Genomic DNA, 20,706 nt, shown 5'->3' with positions numbered 1-20,706 from the left:
GAGTTATAGGGGTTATAGGGGTTATAGGGGGTAATGGGTTATATGGGGTAATGCGGTTATAGGGGTTATAGGGGGTAATGGGGTTATAGGGGGTAATGGGGTTATAGGGGGTAATGAGGTTATATGGGGTTATAGGGGGTAATGGGGTTATAGGGGGTAATGGGGTTATAGGGGTTATAGGGGGTAATGGGGTTATAGGGGGTAATGAGGTTATATGGGGTTATAGGGGGTAATGGGGTTATAGGGGGTAATGGGGTTATAGGGGTTATAGGGGGTAATGGGGTTATAGGGGGTAATGAGGTTATATGGGGTTATAGGGGGTAATGGGGTTATAGGGGGTAATGGGGTTATAGGGGGTAATGGGGTTATAGGGGCTATAGGGGATAATGGAGCATCTGATGCCCTATAGGGGGTAATGGGGTTATAGGGGTTATAGGGGGTAATGGGGTTATAGGGGTTATAGGGGGTAATGGGGTTATAGGGGGTAATGGAGCACCCGATGCCCTATAGGGGATAATGGGGTTATAGGGGTTATAGGGGGTAAATGGCGTATAGGGGATAATGGAGCACCCGATGCCCTATAGGGGATAATGGGGTTATATGTTATAGGGGGTAATGTATGATATGGGACATGTAGCACCCGATGCCGTGTCATAAGGGGGTATATAGGGATTGATAATGGCCCTATAGGGGATAATGGGGTCAGGGATTGATAATGGCCCTATAGCGGGTATATAGGGATTGATAATGGCCCTATAGGGGATAATGGGGGTCAGGGATTGATAATGGCCCTATAGCGGGTATATAGGGATTGATAATGGCCCTATAGGGGATAATGGGGGTCAGGGATTGATAATGGCCCTATAGGGGATAATGGGGGTCAGTGATTGGAACATGGAGCAGCCGATGCCCTATAGGGGATAATGGGGGTCAGTGATAGATAAGGGGGAGTATGTGATAAGGGGGGTGTCAATGACTGGGGGGGAGATACGGGACCCCATAGGGCCCCACAGTGCCCCACTGCATCCCCATAGGGCCCCACTGTGCCCCACAGCATCCTATTGTGCCCTATTGCATTCCCATAGGGCCCCACTGTGCCCCACAGCATCCCCCATCTCCCCACACTGCCCCACACCCCTCATCACCCCCCATCACCCCACACCTCCCCACACCCCCCATTGCCCACATTACCCCATAGCGCCCCACATTGCCCCACATCACCCCCCATCATCCCACACCCCATAGCGCCCCACACTGCCCCACATCACCCCATACTCCCCATCGCCCCACATACCCCCCATCTCCCCACATCACCCCACACCCCATAGCGCCCCACACAGACCCCATCTCCCCACAGCTCCCCACACCCCCATCGCCCCACATACCCCCCATCTCCCCACATCACCCCACACCCCATAGCACCCCACATTGCCTCACATCTCCCCATACTCCCCATCGCCCCACATACCCCCCATCTCCCCACATCACCCCACACCCCATAGCACCCCACACTGCCCCACATCTCCCCATACTCCCCATCGCCCCACATACTCCCCATCTCCCCACATCATCCCACACCCCATAGCGCCCCACACAGACCCCATCTCCCCACATCACCCCACACCACCCCATCACCCCACATGCCCCCCATCTCCCCACATCTCCCCAATCCCCCATCACCCCATAGTGCCCCCCATCTCCCCCCATGTCCCCCCATCATCCCACACCCCCCATTGCCCCCCATCTCCCCCCATCATCCCACACCCCACATTGCCCCCATCTCCCCCCATGTCCCCCCATCATCCCACACCCTATAGCGCCCCACACCGCCCCACATCACCCCATAGTGACCCACATCTCCCCACATCACCCCACACCCCCCATCACCCCACATACCCCCCCTCTCTCCACATCATCCCACACCCCATAGCGCCCCACACAGACCCCATCTCCCCACATCACCCCACATCTCCCCACACCCCCCATCACCCCACATGCTCCCCATCTCCCCACATCATCCCACACCCCATAGCGCCCCACATACCCCCCATCTCCCCACATCTCCCCAATCCCCCATCACCCCCCATGTCCCCCCATCTCCCCCCATGTCCCCCCATCATCCCAATCCCCCATCACCCCATAGTGCCCCCCATCATCCCACACCCCATAGCGCCCCACACAGACCCCATCTCCCCACATCTCCCCACAACCCCATTGCCCCCCATCTCCCCCCATGTCCCCCCATCATCCCACACCCCACACTTCCCCCCATCTCCCCCCATGTCCCTCCATCACCCCACACCCCATAGCACCCCCCATGTCCCCCCATCACCCCACACCACATAGCGCCCCACACCGCCCCACATCACCCCATAGTGCCCCACATCACCCCCCATCTCCCCACGTCCCCACACCCCCCATTGCCCCCCATCTCCCCCCATGTCCCCCCATCATCCCACACCCCCCATCACCCCATACTGCCCCACATCACCCCCCATCATCCCACACCCCATAGCGCCCCACACTGCCCCACATCTCCCCATACTCCCCATCACCCCACATACCCCCCATCTCCCCACATCATCCCACACCCCATAGCGCCCCACACAGACCTCATCTCCCCACATCTCCCCAATCCCCCATCACCCCACATACCCCCCATCTCCCTCCATCATCCCACACCCCATAGCGCCCCACACTGCCCCACATCTCCCCATAGTGCCCCACATCTCCCATCACCCCACACCTCCCCACACCCCCCATTGCCCACATTACCCCATAGTGCCCCACATCTCCCCCCATCACCCCATAGTGCCCCCCATCTCCCCCCATGTCCCTCCATCACCCCACACCCCATAGCGCCCCACACCGCCCCCCATCACCCCATAGCGCCCCCCATGTCCCCACCTTGCTGTCGTAGTACTTCTCCCTCTTGTCGGTGAGCACGGAGCGAACCACGATCCCCGAGTACTCGATCACCATCTCGCCAGCGTCGATGTTCCGCTTACAGAACAGACCGCGGCCGTGGATGGCGGAGCTGGGAATGGGAATATATGGGTTATATGGGGTATATGGGGTTATATGGGGGGATATGGGGTTATATGGGGTTATATGGGGTTATATGGGGTTATATGGGGTTATATGTGGGTATATGGGGTTATATGGGGTTATATGGGGGGATATAGGAGGTTCTATTGGGTCGATGTTCCGCTTACAGAACAGACCGCGGCCGTGGATGGCGGAGCTGGGAATGGGAATATATGGGTTATATGGGGGGATATGGGGGGATATGGGGTTATATGGGGGTATATGGGGGGATATGGGGTTATATGGGGTTATATGGGGGGATATGGGGTTATATGGGGGTATATGGGGGGATATGGGGTTATATGGGGTTATATGGGGGGATATGGGGTTATATGGTGTTATATGGGGGTATATGGGGTTATATGGGGTTATATGGGGGGATGTGGGGTTATATGGGGTTGTATGGGGTTATATGGAGTTATATGGGTTATATGGGGTTATATGGGGGTATATGGGGTTATATGGGGTTATATGGGGGGATATGGGGTTACAGGGGAGTTATATGGGGGTTATATGGGGGGATATGGGGTTATTTGGGGTTATATGGGGTATATGAGGGGGTATGGGGGGATATATGGGGTTATATGGGGGGATATGGGGTTATATGGGGGGATATGGGGTTATATGGGGGGTATATGGGGGGATATGGGGTTATTTGGGGTTATATGGGGGTATATGGGGTTATATGGGGTTATATGGGGGGTATATGGGGGGATATGGGGTTATTTGGGGTTATATGGGGTATATGAGGGTGTATGGGGGGATATATGGGGTTATATGGGGGGATATATGGGGAGATATGGGGTTATATGGGGGTATATGGGGTTGTATGGGGGGATGTGGGGGGATATGGGGGGATATGGGGTTATATGGGGGGATATGGGGGTATATTGGGGTTATATGGGGGGATATGGGGGGATATGGGGTTATATGGGGGGATATGGGGGATATGGGGGATATGGGGTTATGTGGGGGGATATGGGGGGTTATATGGGGTATATGGGGGGATATGGGGGGTTATATGGGGGGATATGGGGGGATATGGGGTTAAATGGGGGGATATGGGGGGATATGGGGTTATAGGGGGTGATATATGGGGATATATGGGGTTACAGGGGGGATATATGGGGGTATATGGGGATATATGGGGTTATATGGGTTATATGGGTTATATGGGGTCATATGGGGTTATATGGGGCTATGTGGGGGGTATATAGGGTTATATGGGGGGTATATGGGGTTATATGGGGGTATATGGGGGGATATGGGGTTATATGGGGGGATATGGGGGGATATGGGGGGATATGGGGTTATATGGGGTTATATGGGGTTATATGGGGTTATATGGGGTTATATGGGGTATATGGGGGAATATGGGGATATATGGGGTTATATGGGGGGATATATGGGGTTATATGGGGTTATATGGGGTTATATGGGGTTATATGGGGGGATATAGGAGGTTCTATTGGGTCGATGTTCCGCTTACAGAACAGACCGCGGCCGTGGATGGCGGAGCTGGGGGGATATGGGGGGTTATATGGGGTTATATGGGGGGATATGGGGTTATATGGGGTTATATGGGGGTATATGGGGGGATATGGGGTTATATAGGGTTATATGGGGTTATATGGGGGGATATGGGGTTATATGGGGTTATATGGGGGTATATGGGGGGATATGGGGTTATATAGGGTTATATGGGGTTATATGGGGGGATATGGGGGGTTATATGGGGTTATATGGGGGTTATATGGGGGGATATGGGGTTATATAGGGTTATATGGGGTTATATGGGGTTATATGGGGGGATATGGGGGTATATGGGGTTATATGGGGTTATACGGGGGTTATATGGGGGGATATGGGGTTATATGGGGGGATATGGGGGGGATATATGGGGTTATATGGGGGGATATATGGGGTTATATGGGGGGATATGGGGTTATATGGGGGGATATGGGGGGATATGGGGGTATATGGGGGTTATATGGGGGTATATGGGGTTATATGGAGGGATATGGGGGGATATGGGGTTATATGGGGGGATATGGGGGTATATGGGGGGGTATGGGGGGATATGGGGTTATAGGGGGTGATATATGGGGATATATGGGGTTATAGGGGGGATATATGGGGGTATATGGGGATATATGGGGTTATATGGGGGTATATGGGGTTATATGGGGTTATATGGGGTTATGTGGGGGGTATATAGGGTTATATGGGGGGTATATGGGGTTATATGGGGGGATATGGGGTTATATGGGGTTATATGGGGTTATATGGGGTTATATGGGGTTATATGGGGTTACATGGGGTTATATGGGGTTATATGGGGTTATATGGGGTTACATGGTGTTATATGGGGTTATATGGGGTTATATGGGGTTATATGGGATATATGGGGTTATATATATGAGGTTCTATTGGGTCGATGTTCCGCTTACAGAACAGACCGCGGCCGTGGATGGCGGAGCTGGGAATGGGAATATATGGGGTTATATGGGGGTATATGGGGGGATATGGGGGGATATGGGGGGATATGGGGGGATATGGGGTTATATGGGGGGATATGGGGGATATGGGGGTATATGGGGGGATATGGGGTTATATGGGGGTATATGGGGTTATATGGGGGAATATGGGGTATATGAGGGGGTATGGGGGGATATAGGGTTATATGGGGGGATATGGGGGATATGGGGTTATATGGGGGGATATGGGGGGATATGGGGGTATATGGGGTTATATGGGGGGATATGGGGGTATATGGGGGGGTATGGGGGGATATGGGGTTATAGGGGGTGATATATGGGGATATATGGGGTTATAGGGGGGATATATGGGGGATATGGGGTTATATGGGGCTATATGGGGGGATATGGGGTTATATGGGGTTATATGGGGGGATATGGGGTTATATGGGGGTTATATGGGGGTATATGGGGGTATACGGGTGGGTATGGGGGGATATATGGGGTTATATGGGGTTATATGGGACATATGGGTGATATAGGAGGTTCTATTGGGTCAATGTTCCGCTTACAGAACAGACCGTGGCCGTGGATGGCGGAGCTGGGAATGGGAATATATGGGGTTATATGGGGGGATATGGGGGGATATGGGGTTATATGGGGTTATATGGGGGTATATGGGGTTGTATGGGGGGATATGGGGTTATATGGGGGGATATGGGGGTATATGGGGGGATATGGGGTTATATGGGGTTATATGGGGGGATATGGGGGTATATGGGGGGATATGGGGTTATATGGGGTTATATGGGGTTATATGGGGGGATATGGGGGTATATGGGGGGATATGGGGGGATATGGGGGGATATGGGGTTATTTGGGGGGTATGGGGGGATATGGGGGTGATATATGGGGGGATATGGGGGGATATACGGGGGTATATGGGGATATATGGGGTTATATGGGGGGATATGGGGTTATATGGGTTATATGGGGTTATATATATGAGGTTCTATTGGGTCGATGTTCCGCTTACAGAACAGACCACGGCCGTGGATGGCGGAGCTGGGAATGGGAATATATGGGGTTATATGGGGTATATGGGGGTATATGGGGGTATATGGGGGGATATGGGGGGATATGGGGTTATATGGGGTTATATGGGGTTATATGGGGTATATGGGGTTATATGGGGGGATATGGGGGGATATGGGGGGATATGGGGGGATATGGGGGGGTATGGGGTTATATGGGGTTATATGGGGTTATATGGGGTTATATGGGGGTATATGGGGGGATATGGGGTTATATGGGGGGATATGGGGTTATATGGGGTTATATGGGGGGATATGGGGTTATATGGGGGGATATGGGGGTATATGGGGTTGTATGGGGGGATATGGGGGGATATGGGGTTATATGGGGGGATATGGGGTTACAGGGGGGTTATATGGGGGGATATGGGGGGATATGGGGGTATATGGGGTTGTATGGGGGGATATGGGGTTATAGGGGGTGATATATGGGGATATATGGGGTTGTAGGGGGGATATATGGGGGTATATGGGGGTATATGGGGGTATACGGGTGGGTATGGGGGGATATATGGGGTTATATGGGGTTATATGGGGTTATATGGGGTTATATGGGGGGATATAGGAGGTTCTATTGGGTCGATGTTCCGCTTACAGAACAGACCGCGGCCGTGGATGGCGGAGCTGGGGGATATGGGGGGTTATATGGGGTTATATGGGGGGATATGGGGTTATATGGGAGGATATGGGGGGATATGGGGGTATATGGGGGGATATGGGGGGATATGGGGTTATATGGGGGGATATGGGGTTATATGGGGTTATATGGAGTTATATGGGGGTTATATGGAGGGTTATGGGGTTATATGGGGGGATATGGGGTTATATGGGGGGATATGGGGGGATATGGGGTTATATGGGGGGATATGGGGTTATATGGGGTTATATGGGGGTATATTGGGTATATGGGGGGATATGGGGGGATATGGGGGGATATGGGGTTATATGGGGGTTATATGGGGGTATACGGGTGGGTATGGGGGGATATATGGGGATATATGGGGTTATATGGGGGGATATGGGGTTATATGGGGTTATATGTGGGTATATGGGGTTATATGGGGTCATATGGGGGGATATAGGAGGTTCTATTGGGTCGATGTTCCGCTTACAGAACAGACTGCGGCCGTGGATGGTGGAGCTGGGGGGATATGGGGGGTTATATGGGGGGATATGGGGTTATATGGGGTTATATGGGGGTATATGGGGGGGTATGGGGGGATATATGGGGGTATATGGGGCTATATGGGGGTATATGGGGTTGTATGGGGGGATATGGGGTTGTATGGGGGGATATGGGGGTATATGGGGTTGTATGGGGGGATATGGGGGGATATGGGGTTATATGGGGGGATATGGGGTTATATGGGGGTATATGGGGTTATATGGGGTTATATGGGGTTATATGGGTTATATGGGGTTATATGGGGTTATATGGGGGGATATGGGGTTATATGGGTTATATGGGGTTATATATATGAGGTTCTATTGGGTCGATGTTCCGCTTACAGAACAGACCGCGGCCGTGGATGGCGGAGCTGGGGGGATATGGGGGGTTATATGGGGGGATATGGGGGGTTATATGGGGTTATATGGGGGGATATGGGGTTATATGGGGGTTATATGGGGGTATATGGGGGGATATGGGGTTATAGGGGGTGATATATGGGGATATATGGGGTTATAGGGGGGATATATGGGGGTATATGGGGATATATGGGGTTATATGGGGGTTATATGGGGGTATATGGGGGGATATGGGGTTATATGGGGGGATATGGGGGGATATGGGGTTATATGGGGGTTATATGGGGTTACAGGGGGGTTATATGGGGGGATATGGGGTTATATGGGGTTATATGGGGGGATATGGGGTTATATGGGGGGATATGGAGTTATATGGAGGGATATATGGGGTTATATGGGGTTATATGGGTGGATATGGGGTTATTTGGGGGGTATGGGGGGATATATGGGGTTATATGGGGGTATATGGGGTTATATGGGGGTATATGGGGGATATGGGGGGATATGGGGTTATAGGGGGTGATATATGGGTGGATATGGGGTTATATGGGTGGATATGGGGTTATATGGGGTTCTATGGGGCACACACCGATAGACCCCCACGGCCTCCTTCGCCGTCCTCTTGAGGTGGCGGAAGCGCATGGCCATGGGCAGCTCCAGGCTGGTGGCACGGCTATGGGGCACAAATAGGGGGGGGGGGTTGGAATCGGGACCCCCAACCTATAACAGCAACTATGGGGGGGGGTCTATGGGGCTCTATGGGGGTAGGGGGGATGGGGGTGGGGGGCTCTATGGGGCTCTATGGGGGGCACTGGGGGTTGGGGGGCATCTATGGGGCTCTATGGGGGGCACTGGGGGTTGGGGGCTCTATGGGGGGCGTCTATGGGGCTCTATGTAGGCAATGGGGCAGGGGGCTCTATGGGGGAAATCTATGGGGCTCTAAGGGGGGCAATGGGGCAGGGGGCTCCATGGGGGGCGTCTATGGGGCTCTATGGGGGGGCAATGGGGGTGGAGGGCTCTATGGGGCTCTATGGGGGGCACTGGGGATGGAAGGGCTCTATGGGGAGGGTCTATGGGGCTCTATGTAGGCAATGGGGTTGGAGGGGCTCTATGGGGGGCAATGGGGCAGGGGGCTCTATGGGGGAAATCTATAGGGCTCTATGGGGGGCACTGCGGGTTGGGGGGCTCTATGAGGGGCTCTATGGGGGGGTAGAGGGGGGTGGGGGGGCTCTATGGGGGGCAATGGGGGTTGGGGGGCTCTATGGGGGGCTATGGGGGAGGGGGAGCTCTATGGGGGGCGTCTATGGGGCTCTATGGGGGGCAATGGGGGTTGGGGGGCTCTATGGGGGGCTATGGGGGAGGGGGAGCTCTATGGGGGGCGTCTATGGGGCTCTATGGGGGGCAATGGGGTGGGGGAGCTCTATGGGGGGTGTCTATGGGGCTCTATGGGGGGGCAATGGGGGTGGGGGGCTCTTTGGGGGGCAATGGGGGAGGGGGAGCTCTATGGGGGGTGTCTATGGGGCTCTATGTGGGCAATGGGGCAGGGGGCTCTATGGGGGAAATCTATGGGGCTCTAAGGGGGGCAATGGGGCAGGGGGCTCTATGGAGGAAATCTATGGGGCTCTATGGGGGGCACTGGGGGTGGGGAGCTCTATGGGGTTGTCTATGGGGCTTTATGGGGGGCAATGGGGATGCAAGGGCTCTATGGGGGGTGTCTATGGGGCTCTATGGGGGGCACTGGGGGTTGGGGGGCTCTATGGGGCTCTATGGGGGGGGAATGGGGGTAGGGGGCTCTATGGGGGGCGTCTATGGGGCTCTATGTAGGCAATGGGGGTTGGAGGGGATCTATGGGGGGCTCTATGGGGGGCAATGGGGCAGGGGGCTCTATGGGGGAAATCTATAGGGCTCTATGGGGGGCACTGGGGGTTGGGGGGCTCTATGGGGCTCTATGGGGGGGTCTCGGGGTGGGGGGGCCCTATGGGGGGGCTATGGGGGCTCTATGGGGGCAATGGGGCTGGAGAGGCTCTATGGGGGGAGTCTATGGGGCTCTATGTGGGCAATGGGGCAGGGGGCTCTATGGGGGAAATCTATGGGGCTCTATGGGGGGCAATGGGGCAGGGGGCTCTATGGAGGAAATCTATAGGGCTCTATGGGGGGCACTGGGGGTGGGGGGCTCTATGGGGTTGTCTATGGGGCTTTATGGGGGGCAATGGGGATGCAAGGGCTCTATGGGGGGTGTCTATGGGGCTCTATGGGGGGCACTGGGGGTTGGGGGGCTCTATGGGGCTCTATGGGGGGGGATTGGGGGTGGGGGGCTCTATGGGGGGCAACGGGGGAGGGGGAGCTCTATGGGGGGCGTCTATGGGGCTCTATGTGGGCAATGGGGGTTGGAGGGGATCTATGGGGGGCTCTATGGGGGGCAATGGGGCAGGGGGCTCTATGGGGGAAATCTATAGGGCTCTATGGGGGGCACTGCGGGTTGGGGGGCTCTATGAGGGGCTCTATGGGGCTCTATGGGGGGGTAGAGGGGGGTGGGGGGGCTCTATGGGGGCAGTGGGGGTGGAGGGGCTCTATGAGGTTGTCTGTGGGGCTCTATGAGGGGCAATGGGGGTAAGGGGCTCTATGGGGTTGTCTATGGGGCTCTATGGGGGGCAATGGGCGTTGGGGGGCTCTATGGGGGGTGTCTATGGGGCTCTATGGGGGGCACTGGGGGTTGGGGGGCTCTATGGGGGGGGAATGGGGGTGGGGGGCTCTATGGGGGGCAATGGGGGAGGGGGAGCTCTATGGAGGGCGTCTATGGGGCTCTATGTAGGCAATGGGGTTGGAGGGGATCTATGGGGGGCTCTATGGGGCTCTATGGGGGGCAATGGGGCAGGGGGCCCTATGGGGGAAATCTATAGGGCTCTATGGGGGGCACTGTGGGTTGGGGGGCTCTATGGGGCTCTATGGGAGGGTCTCGGGGTGGGGGTCTCCATGGGGCTCTATGGGGGGCAATAGGGGTGTGGGGTCTCTATGGGGGCTATGGGAAGTCAATAGGGGTGGGGGGCTCTATCTATGGGGGGTCAATAGGGGTGGGGGGGGTCTAAGGGGCTCAATAGGGATGGGGGGGATTTTTGGGGGGGTCTATGGGGCTCTATGGGGGGCAATGGGGGAGGGGGAGCTCTATGGGGGGTGTCTATGGGGCTCTATGGGGGGCAATGGGGTGGGGGAGCTCTATGGGGGGTGTCTATGGGGCTCTATGGGGGGCACTGGTGGTTGGGGGGCTCTATGGGGCTCTATGGGGGGCACTGGGGGTTGGGGGGCTCTATGGGGCTCTATGGGGGGGGAATGGGGGTAGGGGGCTCTATGGGGGGCGTCTATGGGGCTCTATGTAGGCAATGGGGCAGGGGGCTCTATGGGGGAAATCTATGGGGCTCTAAGGGGGGCAATGGGGCAGGGGGCTCTATGGAGGAAATCTATAGGGCTCTATGGGGGGCACTGGTGGTTGGGGGGCTCTATGAGGGGCTCTATGGGGGGGTAGAGGGGGGTGGGGGGGCTCTATGGGGGGCACTAGGGGTTGGGGGGCTCTATGGGGCTCTATGGGGGGGTCTCGGGGTGGGGGGGCCCTATGGGGGGGCTATGGGGCTCTATGGGGGCAATGGGGCTGGAGGGGCTCTATGGGGGGAGTCTATGGGGCTCTATGGGGGGCAATGGGGGTGGGGGAGCTCTATGGGGGGGTCTATGGGGCACTATTGGGGGTACAGTGGGGGGGGCTCTATGGGGGGCAATGGGGGAGGGGGAGCTCTATGGGGGGCGTCTATGGGGCTCTATGGGGGGCAATGGGGTGGGGGAGCTCTATGGGGGGAGTCTATGGGGCTCTATGGGGGGCAATGGGGGTGGGGGGTTCTATGGGGGGCTATGGGGGGTCAATAGGGGTGGGGGGCGCTACCGGGGTGAGTCCATGGGGCTCTATGGGGGGCAATGGGGTGGGGGGGGTCTAAGGGGCTCAATAGGGATGAGGGGGATCTATGGGGGGGTCTATGGGGCTCTATGGGGGTCAGTGGGGGTGGGGGGCTCTATGAGGTTGTCTATGGGGCTCTATGGGGGGCAATGGGGATGGAAGGGCTCTATGGGGGGGGTCTATGGGGCTCTATGGGGGGCACTGGGGGTTGGGGGGCTCTATGGGAGGGGAATGGGGGTGGGGGGCTCTATGGGGGGCTATGGGGGAGGGGGAGCTCTATGGGGGGCGTCTATGGGGCTCTATGGGGGGCAATGGGGCAGGGGGCTCTATGGGGGAAATCTATAGGGCTCTATGGGGGGCACTGCGGGTTGGGGGGCTCTATGAGGGGCTCTATGGGGGGGTAGAGGGGGGTGGGGGGGCTCTATGGGGGGCACTGGGGGTTGGGGGGCTCTATGGGGCTTTATGGGGGGGTCTCGGGGTGGGGGGGCCCTATGGGGGGGCTATGGGGCTCTATGGGGGCAATGGGGCTGGAGGGGCTCTATGGGGGGAGTCTATGGGGCTCTATGGGGGGCAATGTGGGTGGGGGGCTCTATGGGGGGCTATGGGGGGTCAATAGGGGTGGGGGGCTCTACCGGGGTGAGTCCATGGGGCTCTATGGGGGGCAATGGGGTGGGGGGGGTCTAAGGGGCTCAATAGGAATTGGGGGGATCTATGGGGGGGTCTATGGGGCTCTATGGGGGGCAATGGGGGTTGGGGGGCTCTATGGGGGGCTATGGGGGAGGGGGAGCCCTATGGGGGGCGTCTATGGGGCTCTATGGGGTGCAATGGGGCAGGGGGCTCTATGGGGGAAATCTATGGGGCTCTAAGGGGGGCAATGGGGCAGGGGGCTCCATGGGGGGCGTCTATGGGGCTCTATGGGGGGGCAATGGGGGTGGAGGGGCTCTATGGGGCTCTATGGGGGGCACTGGGGATGGAAGGGCTCTATGGGGAGGGTCTATGGGGCTCTATGGGGGCAACAGGGGTAGGGGGCTCTATGGGGGAAATCTATAGGGCTCTATGGGGGGCACTGTGGGTTGGGGGGCTCTATGGGGCTCTATGGGGGGGTCTCGGGGTGGGGGTCTCCATGGGGCTCTATGGGGGGCAATGGGGTGAGGGGGGGTCTAAGGGGCTCAATAGGGATGGGGGGGGATCTATGGGGTGTCTATGGGGCTCTATGGGGGGGCAATGGGGTGGGGGAGCTCTATGGGGTTATCTATGGGGCTCTATTGGGGGCACTGGGGGTTGGGGGGCTCTATGGGGGGGCAATGGGGGTGGGGGGGCTCTATGGGGGGCGTCTATGGGGCTCTATGGGGGTAATGGGGGTAGGGGGCTCTATGGGGGGCATCTATGGGGCTCTATTGGAGGTACTGGGGGTTGGGGGGCTCTATGGGGCTCTATGGGGGGGCAATGGAGGTGGGGGGCTCTATGGGGTTGTCTATGGGGTTCTATGGGGGGCAATAGGGGTAGAGGGCTCTATGGAGGAAATCTATAGGGCTCTATGGGGGGCAGTGGGGGTGGGGGGCTCTATGGGGTTGTCTATGGGGCTTTATGGGGGGCAATGGGGATGCAAGGGCTCTATGGGGGGTGTCTATGGGGCTCTATGGGGGGCACTGGGGGTTGGGGGGCTCTATTGGGCTCTATGGGGGGGGAATGGGGGTGGGGGGCTCTATGGGGGGCTATGGGGGAGGGGGAGCTCTATGGGGGGCGTCTATGGGGCTCTATGTAGGCAATGGGGTTGGAGGGGATCTATGGGGGGCTCTATGGGGCTCTATGGGGGGCAATGGGGCAGGGGGCTCTGTGGGGGAAATCTATAGGGCTCTATGGGGGGCAATGGGGGTGGGGGGCTCTATGGGGTTGTCTATGGGGCTTTATGGGGGGCAATGGGGATGCAAGGGCTCTATGGGGGGTGTCTATGGGGCTCTATGGGGGGCACTGGTGGTTGGGGGGCTCTATGGGGCTCTATGGGGGGCACTGGGGGTTGGGGGGCTCTATGGGGCTCTATGGGGCTCTATGGGGGGCACTGCGGGTTGGGGGGCTCTATGAGGGGCTCTATGGGGCTCTATGGGGGGGTAGAGGGGGGTGGGGGGGCTCTATGGGGGCAGTGGGGGTGGAGGGGCTCTATGGGGTTGTCTGTGGGGCTCTATGAGGGGCAATGGGGGTAAGGGGCTCTATGGGGTTATCTATGGGGCTCTATGGGGGGCAATGGGGGTGGAGGGCTCTATGGGGTTGTCTATGGGGCTCTATGGGGGGCAATGGGCATTGGGGGACTCTATGGGGGGTGTCTATGGGGCTCTATGGGGGGCACTGGGGGTTGGGGGGCTCTATGGGGCTCTATGGGGGGGTCTTGGGGTGGGGGGGGCCTATAGGGGGGCTATGGGGCTCTATGGGGGCAATGGGGCTGGAGGGGCTCTATGGGGGGAGTCTATGGGGCTCTATGGGGGGCAATGGGGGTGGGGGGCTCTATGGGGGGCTATGGGGGGTCAATAGGGGTGGGGGGCTCTACCGAGGTGAGTCCATGGGGCTCTATGGGGGGCAATGGGGTGGGGGGGGTCTAAGGGGCTTAATAGGAATTGGGGGGATCTATGGGGGGGTCTATGGGGCTCTATGGGGGGCAATGGGGGTTGGGGGGCTCTATGGGGGGCTATGGGGGAGGGGGAGCTCTATGGGGGGTGTCTATGGGGCTCTATGGGGGGGCAATGGGGGTGGGGGGCTCTTTGGGGGGCAATGGGGGAGGTGGAGCTCTATGGGGGGCGTCTATGGGGCTCTATGGGGGGCAATGGGGGTGGGGGGCTCTATGGGGGCAATGGGGGAGGGGGAGCTCTATGGGGGGTCAACAGGGGTGGGGGGCTCTATAGGGGGCAATGGGGGTGGGGGGAGCAATGGGGCAATGGGGGCTCTATGGGGGTGGGGGGCTCTGTGGGGGGCATCTATGGGGCTCTATGGGGTGGGGGTCTCCTATGGGGGGGGGGGTCTCCTATGGTTGGGGGTCTCCTATGGGTGGGGGTCTCCTATGGGTGGGGGCCCCCTATGGGTGGGGGTCTCCTATGGTTGGGGGTCTCCTATGGGTGGGGGTCTCCTATGGGTGGGGGCCCCCTATGGGTGGGGGTCTCCTATGGGTGGGGGTCCCCTATTGGGGGTCTCCTATGGGTGAGGGTCTCCTATGGGTGGGGGTCTCCTATGGTTTGGGGTCCCCTATGGGTGGGGGTCTCCTATGGGGCAGGTCTCCTATGGGTGGGGGTCCCCTATGGGGTGGGGTCTCCTATGGGTGGGGGTCCCCTATTGGGGGTCTCCTATAGGTGGGGGTCTCCTATGGGTGGGGGTCCCCTATGGGGGGGGTCTCCTATGGTTGGGGGTCTCCTATGGGTGGGGGTCCCCTATGGGGGGGGTCTCCTATGGTTGGGGGTCTCCTATGGGTGGGGGTCTATTATGGGTGGGGGTCTCCTATGGGAGGGGGTCCCCTATGGGTGGGGGTCCCCTATAGGTGGGGGTCTCCTATGGGGCAGGTCTCCTATGGGTGGGGGTCCCCTATGGGTGGGGGTCCCTTATAGGTGGGGGCCCCCTATGGGTGGGGGTCTCCTATGGGTGGGGGTCTCCTATGGGTGGGGGTCTCCTCTGATTTGGGGTCCCCTATGGTTGGGGGTCCTTTATTGCTGGGGGTCCCCTATGGTGGGGAGTCTATTATGGGTGGGGGTCCCCTATTGGTGGGGTCTCCTATGGGTGGGGGTCTCCTATTGGGGGTCTCCTATGGGGGGGTCCCCTATGGGTGGGGGTCCCCTATGGGTGGGGGTCCCCTATAAGTGGGGGTCTCCTATAGGTGGGGGTCTCCTATGGGGGGAGTCCCCTATGGGTGGGGGTCTCCTATGGGGGGGTTCTATTTTGGGTGGGGGTCTCCTATAGGTAGGGGTCTCCTATGGGTGGGGGTCTCCTATGGGTGGGGGTCCCCTATTGGGGGGTCTCCTATGGGGGGGGGTCTCCTATGGGTGGGGGTCTGCTATGGGTGGGGGTCTCCTATGGGTGGGGGTCCCCTATGGGTGGGGGTCCCATATTGGGGGTCTCCTATGGGTGGGGGTCTCCTATGGGTGGGGTCCCCTATGGGTGGGGGTTTCCTATAGGTGGGGGTCTCCTATAGGTGGGGGTTTCCTATGGGTGGGGGTCTCCTATGGGTGGGGGTCTTCTATGGGGGGGGGGGGTCATTTATGGGTGGGGGTCTCCTATTGGGGGTCTCCTATGGGTGGGGTCCCCTATGGGTGGGGGTCTCCTGTGGGTGGGGGTCTCCTATGGGTGGGGTCCCCTATGGGTGGGGGTCCCCTATAGGTGGGGTCTCCTATGGGTGGGGGTCTCCTATGGGTGGGGGTCCGCTATGGGTGGGGGTCCGCTATGGGTGGGGGTCTCCTATGGGTGGGGGTCTCCTATGGGGGGGGGTCGTTGTGGGGGTCCCCTATTGGGGGTCTCCTATGGGAGGGGGTCCCCTATGTGTGGGGGTCTCCTATGGGTGGGGGTCTCCTATGGGGGGTTCTATTATGGGTGGGGGTCCCCTATGGTTGGGGTCTCCTATGGGGGTGGTCCCCTATAGGTTGGGGTCTCCTATAGGTGGGGGTCCCATATTGGGGGTCTCCTATGGATGGGGGCCTCCTATGGGTGGGGGGTCTCCTATGGGTGGGGATCTATTATGGGTGGGGATCTCCTATGGGTGGGGGTCTCCTATGGGTGGGGGTCCCTTGTGGGTTGGGGTCTCCTATGGGAGGATTCCCCTATTGGTGGGGGTCTCCTATTGGGGGGGTCTCCTATGGGTGGGGGTCCCATATTGGGGGTCTCCTATGGGTGGGGGTCCTCTATTGGGGGTCTCCTATGAGTGGGGTTCTCCTATGGGGTGGTCTCCTATGGGTGTGGGTCTATTATGGGTTGGGGTCTCCTATGGGTGGGGGTCTCCTCTGGTTTGGGGTCCCCTATTGGGGGTCTCCTATGGGTGGGGGGTCCCTATAGTTTGGGGTCTCCTATGGGTGGGGGTCTATTATAGGTGGGGGTCTCCTATGGGGGGGGGTCGCTGTGGGGGTCCCTGACCGCGTGTGTTTGAGCTGCGCGTCGTCCTCCTCGTCGTGGGGGGGGCGACCCTCGGGCAGAGCGCGGTGCTGGGACGCCAGGAAACTGAACATGTCCAGGGTCACCTTCCTGATATGGGGCAGACCCATAGAGATGCATTGGGACACATAGGGACACATAGAGACACATAGAGACACATAGAGAGACATAGGGACACATAGGGACCCATAGGGACACATAGAGACACATAGGGACACATAGGGACACATAGAGACCCATAGGGACCCATAGGGACACATAGAGACACATAGAGACACATAGGGACACATAGAGACACATAGGGACACATAGAGACACATAGAGACACATAGGGACACATAGAGACACATAGGGACACATAGAGACACATAGAGACACATAGAGACATATAGGGACACATAGGGACCCATAGGGACACATAGGGACACATAGAGACACATAGAGACCCATAGAGACACATAGGGACACATAGGGACACATAGGGACACATAGGGACCCATAGAGACCCATAGAGACACATAGAGACACATAGAGACACATAGGGACACATAGAGACACATAGAGACACATAGGGACACATAGAGACACATAGGGACACATAGAGACACATAGAGACACATAGAGACATATAGGGACACATAGGGACACATAGGGACACATAGGGACCCATAGAGACCCATAGAGACACATAGAGACACATAGAGACCAATAGACACAGTCCCCAGGGGGACAGACCCCCTTTAAGAGCCCCCAGACCCCTCCATCACCCCCAGACCTCCATTTAAGAGCCCCCAGACCCCTTTATTACCCCCAGACCCACTTCAAGACCCCCCTCCATCACCCCCCGACCCTCTTTAAGACCCCCCAGACCTCATTTAAGAGCCCCCCAGACCCCCTTTATCACCCCCCAGATCCCCCCTAGACCCCTCCACAACCCCCCAGACCCCCTTTAAGAGCCCCCAGGCCACATTTAAAAGCCCCCCAGACCCCCTTTATCAACCCCCAGACCCCCTTCAAGACCCCCCTCCATCACCCCCAGACCCCCAATAACCCCCCAGACCCCCTTTATCACCCCCCAGACCCCCCCAGACCCCTCCACAAGCCCCCAGACCCCCATTAAGAGCCCCCAGGCCCCTTTAAGAGCCCCCAGACCCACCTTTATCACCCCCAGACACATACAACACCCCCAGACCCACTTTATCATCCCCCAGACCCCCCCCAGACCCCTCCACAACCCCCCAGGCCCCATTAAGAGCCCCCAGACCCCTCAATCCCTCCTCAGACCCCTCAATCCCCCCCCAGACCCACCTTTATCACCCCCAAGACCCCCAATAACCCCCCAGACCCCCTTTAAGAGCCCCCAGACCCCCTTTATCACCCCCCAGACCCCCCCCAGACCCATCCACAACCCCCCAGACCCCCTTTAAGAGCCCCCAGGACCCTTTAAGAGCCCCCAGACCCACTATAAGAACCCCCCAGACCCCCTTAATCACCCCCCAGACCCCCAATAACCCCCCAGACCCCCTTTAAGAGCCCCGAAGACCCCCTTTATCACCCCCCAGACCCCCTTAATCACCCCCCAGACCCACAATAACTCCCCAGACCCCCTTTAAGAACCCCCCAGACCCCCTTTATCACCCAACAGACCCCCCCCCAGACCCCTCCACAACCCCCCAGGCCCCTTTAAGAGCCCCCAGACCCCCTTAATCACCCCCCAGACCCCCAATAACCCCCAGACCACCTTTAAGAGCCCCCAGACCTCATTTAAGAACCTCCAGACCCCCTTTATAACCCCCCAGACCCCCCATTATCACCCCCCAGACCCCCTTAATCACCCCCCAGACCCCCAATAACCCCCCAGACCCCCTTTATCACCCCCCAGACCCCTCCACAAGCCCCCAGACCCCCTTTATCACCACCCAGACCCCCTTAATCACCCCCCAGACCCCCAATAGCCCCCCAGACCCAATTTAAGAGCCCCCAGACCCCCTTTATCACCACCCAGACCCCCTTAATCACCCCCCAGACCCCCAATAACCCCCCAGACCCCCATTAATCACCCCCCAGACCCCCTTTATCACCCCCCAGACCCCTCCCAGACCCCTCCACAACCCCCCAGGCCCCTTTAAGAGCCCCCAGACCCCCCCCAGACCCATCCACAACCCCTCAGACCCCCTTTAAGAGTCCCCAGGCCCCTTTAAGAGCCCCCAGACCCACTATAAGAACCCCCCAGACCCCCTTAATCACCCCCCAGACCCCCAATAACCCCCCAGACCCAATTTAAGAGCCCCCAGACCCCCTTTATCACCCCCCAGACCCCCTTTATCACCCCCCAGACCCCCCCCAGACCCATCCACAACCCCCCAGACCCCCTTTAAGAGCCCCCAGACCCCCATTAAGAGCCCCCAGCCCCCCTTTATCCCCCCCTTATCCCCCCATTACCTGACATAGAGCTCAGCTCTGGCGCACCCTGACGGGTTCCGTGGTGCAGGTCGCTGCGGTTCCCCCCGGGGATGGTACCGGAACCGATAGGACCCACAAGAACCGGCACCGGGCAGCTGCTCCACCAGGAACAGCACGGCCTCGTGCTGCATGCCCAGCAGCCGCAGCCCACTCATCCCTATGGGGCACGGCACTGTCAGCCCTATGGGATCAGCTATGGGACCCTACAGACACTATGGGATCCCATAGCCATTATGGGACCCTATGGACACTATTGGATCCTACAGCCATTATGGGACCTTATAGACACTATGGGACCCTATAGACACTATGGGATCCTATAGCCATTATGGGACACTATAACCCCCTGTGGGACCCTATAGACACTATGGGATCCTATAGCCATTATGGGACCCTATAGACACTATGGGATCCTATAGACACTATGGGACACTATAACCTACTATAGGACCCTATAGACACTATGGGACCCTATAGACACTATGGGACACTATAGACACTATGGGACACTATAACCTACTATAGGACCCTAAAGACACTATGGGACCCTATAGACACTATGGGACACTATAGACACTATGGGACACTATAACCTACTATAGGACCCTATAGACACTATGGGACCCTATAGACACTATGGGACCCTATAGACACTATGGGACACTATAACCTACTATAGGACCCTATAGACACTATGGGACCCTATAGCCATTATGGGACACTATAACCCCCTGTAGGACCCTATAGACACTATGGGATCCTATAGCCATTATGGGACACTATAGACACTATGGGATCCTATAGCCTTTATGGGACACTATAACCCCCTGTAGGACCCTATAAACACTATGGGATCCTATAGCCATTATGGGACACTATAGACACTATGGGATCCTATAGCCATTATGGGACACTATAACCTCCTGTGGGACCCTATAGACACTATGGGATCCTATAGCCATTATGGGACACTATAACCCCCTGTAGGACCCTACAGACA

At 58.0% G+C, this 20,706-nt stretch overlaps 1 protein-coding gene across 1 annotated transcript in view; it reads right to left on the bottom strand.

Annotated features, from left to right (window-relative positions):
* The window catches only part of LOC107307351 (histone-lysine N-methyltransferase 2B-like), a gene marked incomplete at its 5' end in the record, with an annotated part of 95,109 nt that overhangs the window by 15,073 nt on the left and 59,330 nt on the right, over positions 1 to 20,706 (bottom strand). Inside the window, 4 exons of the mRNA XM_085535628.1 lie at positions 2,908 to 3,037; positions 8,775 to 8,858; positions 17,226 to 17,333; positions 19,686 to 19,863. Coding sequence (XP_085391754.1) covers positions 2,908 to 3,037; positions 8,775 to 8,858; positions 17,226 to 17,333; positions 19,686 to 19,863 — 500 coding nt within the window. The remainder of the gene's footprint in view (positions 1 to 2,907; positions 3,038 to 8,774; positions 8,859 to 17,225; positions 17,334 to 19,685; positions 19,864 to 20,706) is intronic.

The sequence above is a fragment of the Coturnix japonica genome, unplaced genomic scaffold (genome assembly GCF_054131305.1).
Source record: "Coturnix japonica strain WE unplaced genomic scaffold, WE-NBRP24 Scf142, whole genome shotgun sequence".
In the NCBI taxonomy this organism is placed as follows: Eukaryota; Metazoa; Chordata; class Aves; order Galliformes; family Phasianidae; genus Coturnix; species Coturnix japonica.
The sequence above is the reverse complement of the archived record's forward strand: the minus strand, read 5'-3'. Positions and strand labels throughout refer to the sequence as shown.